Genomic DNA, 4197 nt, shown 5'->3' on the forward strand with positions numbered 1-4197 from the left:
TTTCACAGACGGAGCGCCGCTCAATCTCCACTCAGCAGTGACCTCACACCAAATGTCTGCTTAAAGCTGCAGCATGTAACTACTACAACAAACAACAAAGATTTTACATATATATATGTATATATGTATAATCTCCAGGAAGTTGTCCTAGTTAAACTTAAACAATGATCACTCACTTGTTGAAAGTTTTCCTAAGAACAAATAATTTCAAAACTAGAACCTTTCTTGTTTTTCTCTTCACAGATCTAAATGGATAAAACGTCCCGAAAAATTTCGAACCAGGACATAAACCCCTGCTTAGAAGTAAGTTATTGATCCTCCCCATGCTGGACAGCGTTGATGATAGTGAGTGCTGCTCTATGATTGGAACTGATCCTATATAAGTTCAGTACATTTACATTGACTCTTTCAGGAAAGTGATGCCTCTCACAAGTGTTTGGACACCTGCAACTATGATAGGAGCAAGTGCTCAGCTTACTTCCAGAGATACAAGAACTGCAGAAAATATTGGGTGAGTTTATTTATTTCAACATCAGGATGAAAGTAAAGGAACATGCATAAACAACACACAATAAACCATTTAGAAGTCTGAATTCACACCAGGCTTCTGTAGTGCTGTGTGCCAGAGTGGAGTTGTTACATGGTCAGTCAGGTCATGGAACAGAATTGCTTCTGGGGCTACAACAGAAAAATAGGCTACATGATGGTGCATTTGGCAGATCAGATATTTCATGTAGATCACATGCTCGGACCGGTTACCTGTGTCAGGTATATGTAGAAGATCCAAGCTCCTTTCCTGTTCAGGGCTGTTTCTCAACAGATTAACATGTAGCAGATTAAGTCAGGATTTTCCAGATATCCTGGATAAAATAAGCCAGGCTTTCTGGCTAGACTGACATAACACAGTATTGTACTTTGTGTCATTTTCTTGTGGAAATCAAATATCCTTTTTGGGAACAGTTTGACAAGGTGTGTATAAGACTGACATAACATCTGTCATGAACATGAAGGAGTCTTTGTGAATGTCTGACTGTTGTCATGAAGTGCCATCCAGTAAATAATGACACTTTTAAGGCAAAGTTGCTTTAAAAGTTTTATTGAAAGTCCATTAAAAATGCCAACTTTGCATTAAAGTGTCATAATTTACAAAATAATGCAAAGTTGGGACTTTTAATGGACTTTTCAATGCAACTTTTAAAGCAACTTTGCATTAAAAGTGTCATTATGTACTGGATGACACTTCATGACAACTGTCATAAACATTCATAAAGACTTCCTTATGTTCATAACAGGTGTTATATCATGTTTATGACAGTGTCATGGCAGTCTTATGCACACCTCGTCAAATAAAGTGCTACCTAATTTTCCATTAAAAAACCCCCAGGAAAGTAGCTCAAATCTCGATTTGAGCTACTTTATAACAGCTACAACAGCTAAATAAAGCCAGGATATCCAGCTGTCCTGGATACAGTTGATAGCACTTTGGCGCCATGCCGGATCTCCGGCATATGGCACCTTAACAGTACCATATGCTGGAGAACAGTAAAGTCTGTTTCGCCCATATACACTGCTCAAAAAAATAAAGGGAACACTCNATTTACAAAATAATGCAAAGTTGGGACTTTTAATGGACTTTTCAATGCAACTTTTAAAGCAACTTTGCATTAAAAGTGTCATTATTTACTGGATGACACTTAATGACAACTGTCATAAACATTCATAAAGACTTCCTTATGTTCATAACAGGTGTTATGTCATGTTTATGACAGTGCCATGACAGTCTTATGCACACCTCGTCAAATAAAGTGCTACCTAATTTTCCATTAAAAAACCCCCAGGCCACTTTATAACGGCTACAACAGCTAAATAAAGCCAGGATATCCAGCTGTCCTGGATACAGTTGATAGCACTTTGGCGCCATGCCGGATCTCCGGCATATGGTACCTTAACAGTACAATATGCCGGAGAACAGTAAAGTCTGTTTCACCCATATATTTATCAGATGCGTGAATCTGATAAGTATATCAGATCCACGCAATATATTTATATCACATGGATATAAATGCAATATATCCATTTATATATTGCACAGGGTGCACCTCTGTGAAAGCTGCACAGAGCTGCAGCTTTGATTTCCAACCATAGTACACAGGCTTACTAGTCATTGGGTAGGGGCAGGCCTTGGGTCTGGCAAAACTTTGATTTAGAGCCAGCAGTAGTTTGTCTCTGTGACCATGATCTGTTCAGCGTCTGTTTCCATACTCAGACCATGCATGTAAACTGCAGATAAGAAGCCATACCATTCCACAATTTCTTACTTGTGGTACGAAATTCTGACTTGGGTCCCAGATCAAGAAGTCTAATAAATAAATAATGGAGTACTGTGTGACTGAATGCATGAAGGAGTGAGTGAGTTAGGGTACTTGAACTTGAGTTCAGCAGTCTGACAACTGCAGAGAAGAAACCGTTTCTCAGTCTGGTGGTCTTCCCTGGATGCTCCTCAGTCTCCTGCCTGAGGGAGGGGGCTGGAACAGACTGTGCTGGATGGGTGGAGTCCTTCATGATGTGGAGTGCCCTCCTCCAGCATTGTAGTATGTAGGTCCATGGTGGAGAGAAGGCTGCTCCCCACAGACATCTGTGCAGCCTTATCGACCTTCTGCAGAGCCATTCGCTCAGCAACCGTGCAACTGCCATGAAGCAGGTGCAGAGAACCTTCTCCACCTCTTCTCTCCAGTTTCCTTTGATTAGTATTATCCTTGCTTGGTTTATTGTTATGTCCCCTTTAGTTTCTTGTTACTAGTTTGCCTCCCGTTTTTGTTGCCGCCCACCACCAGTAATCTTCACTCAACTTGCCATTCACCTGGCTGTGCTGCCTAATCATCATGTGTTTCACCTGATCTGCCATTCATAAGCTCTTGATCTTTCACTATTCGGCGTTAGATTCTCTGTATTCATATCCAATGTGTACGTCTGTTTTTTATTTTACCCCCTACTCTGCGGAACTATCGGGGAATGTATTGATGGGGAAAGGCAGCCCGACATAAACCTTTTACAACAATGGAAAAAATCCCAGTATGCTGATAAAAATAATTCAAAGTGCTGGTACTATCGTTGCCAGCACGATAGTACCAGCTATCGTGCTCTCCACTCCATGGAGAGATCACCATGGAGTGGTCTCTCCATGATAGAGAGACCACTTACTCTCTCCATCACAGGAGGTTTTCTTTATTTTGTTTAGTTTTTCAGAGGGATGTTGTGATTTTAGTCATTGCATGTTTATAACAGCGATATTCCGTTGTTGGCCTTCCCTGGAAACATGCAGCATCAAGACAGACATTAAAAACCCTTTTCAATATAAGTTGCTGCTTCCACATGACCAGAGCACTGCTAAAGCATATGTCCAAAAATTTACAGTAGAACATAAAATATTTGAAAACCAGACACCAAAGACCTGAATCACAGCAATCACAGCAAGGCCAGTGGCCGGTGTAATGCTGAACTGACAGTGCAATCAACCCACCAGTGGCAGGAGCGAATAGTTGCACCAAGAAGCTAACAGAAACAAAGAGAAGAAAAGCTACCATCAATACAATTGCAGTCATGCATGTTTTAATGTTACACATCACAGTTGCTCAAAGTCTAAATTGTTATTGTTGTGTATGTAAAGTGTAAAATTTACCTTTGAGTAAATCACCCCCAGAAGAATTGCAGCAATCCCCATTTGTAAATATTTCTACCAAGGTCCCCTGCCGTCCCCTGAATACCCCCTTTGAGCAGTACCACCCCCATTGAGAAACCCTATCCTACAGGCTACTACAGTAGGCAATGGACATGGTAAGTGCATCTCTTCACTTGCTTCCCTTCTTACCCCGATGTGCCCATCAATCTGGAACTCTGGGTAAATCTGGACTCAAACCGCATGACGTTCTTCCAGTGCTCCAATCTACTCTTTATGCTCTCTGGCAAATTGAAGCCTTTTTTTTATGGTTAGCCTCACTCATTACTGGTTTTCTTAAGGCTACACAGCTGTTCAGTCCCAATCCCATGAGTTCCCTTCATATTGTGCTTGTGGAAATGTTACAACCCCTCCCCAAGACGGCAAAGGATAAATTCTGACACTGGGTGTAACACAAAAGCTACAATCACTAAACGGTTGATAGCATGGACTTCCGGTTAGACGATGTGTGTCAAACTCAA

At 41.1% G+C, this 4197-nt stretch overlaps 1 protein-coding gene across 1 annotated transcript in view; it reads left to right on the forward strand.

Moving 5' to 3' along the window:
• Positions 1-202: 202 nt before the first annotated feature.
• The window catches only part of chchd7 (coiled-coil-helix-coiled-coil-helix domain containing 7), a 10566-nt gene continuing 6571 nt past the window's right edge, over positions 203-4197 (forward strand). Inside the window, exons 1-2 of the mRNA XM_007576562.2 lie at positions 203-303; positions 413-511. Coding sequence (XP_007576624.1) covers positions 250-303; positions 413-511 — 153 coding nt within the window. The 5' untranslated portion in view covers positions 203-249. The remainder of the gene's footprint in view (positions 304-412; positions 512-4197) is intronic.

Source organism: Poecilia formosa, unplaced genomic scaffold, assembly GCF_000485575.1.
Source record: "Poecilia formosa unplaced genomic scaffold, Poecilia_formosa-5.1.2 Scaffold410, whole genome shotgun sequence".
Classification (NCBI taxonomy): domain Eukaryota; kingdom Metazoa; phylum Chordata; class Actinopteri; order Cyprinodontiformes; family Poeciliidae; genus Poecilia; species Poecilia formosa.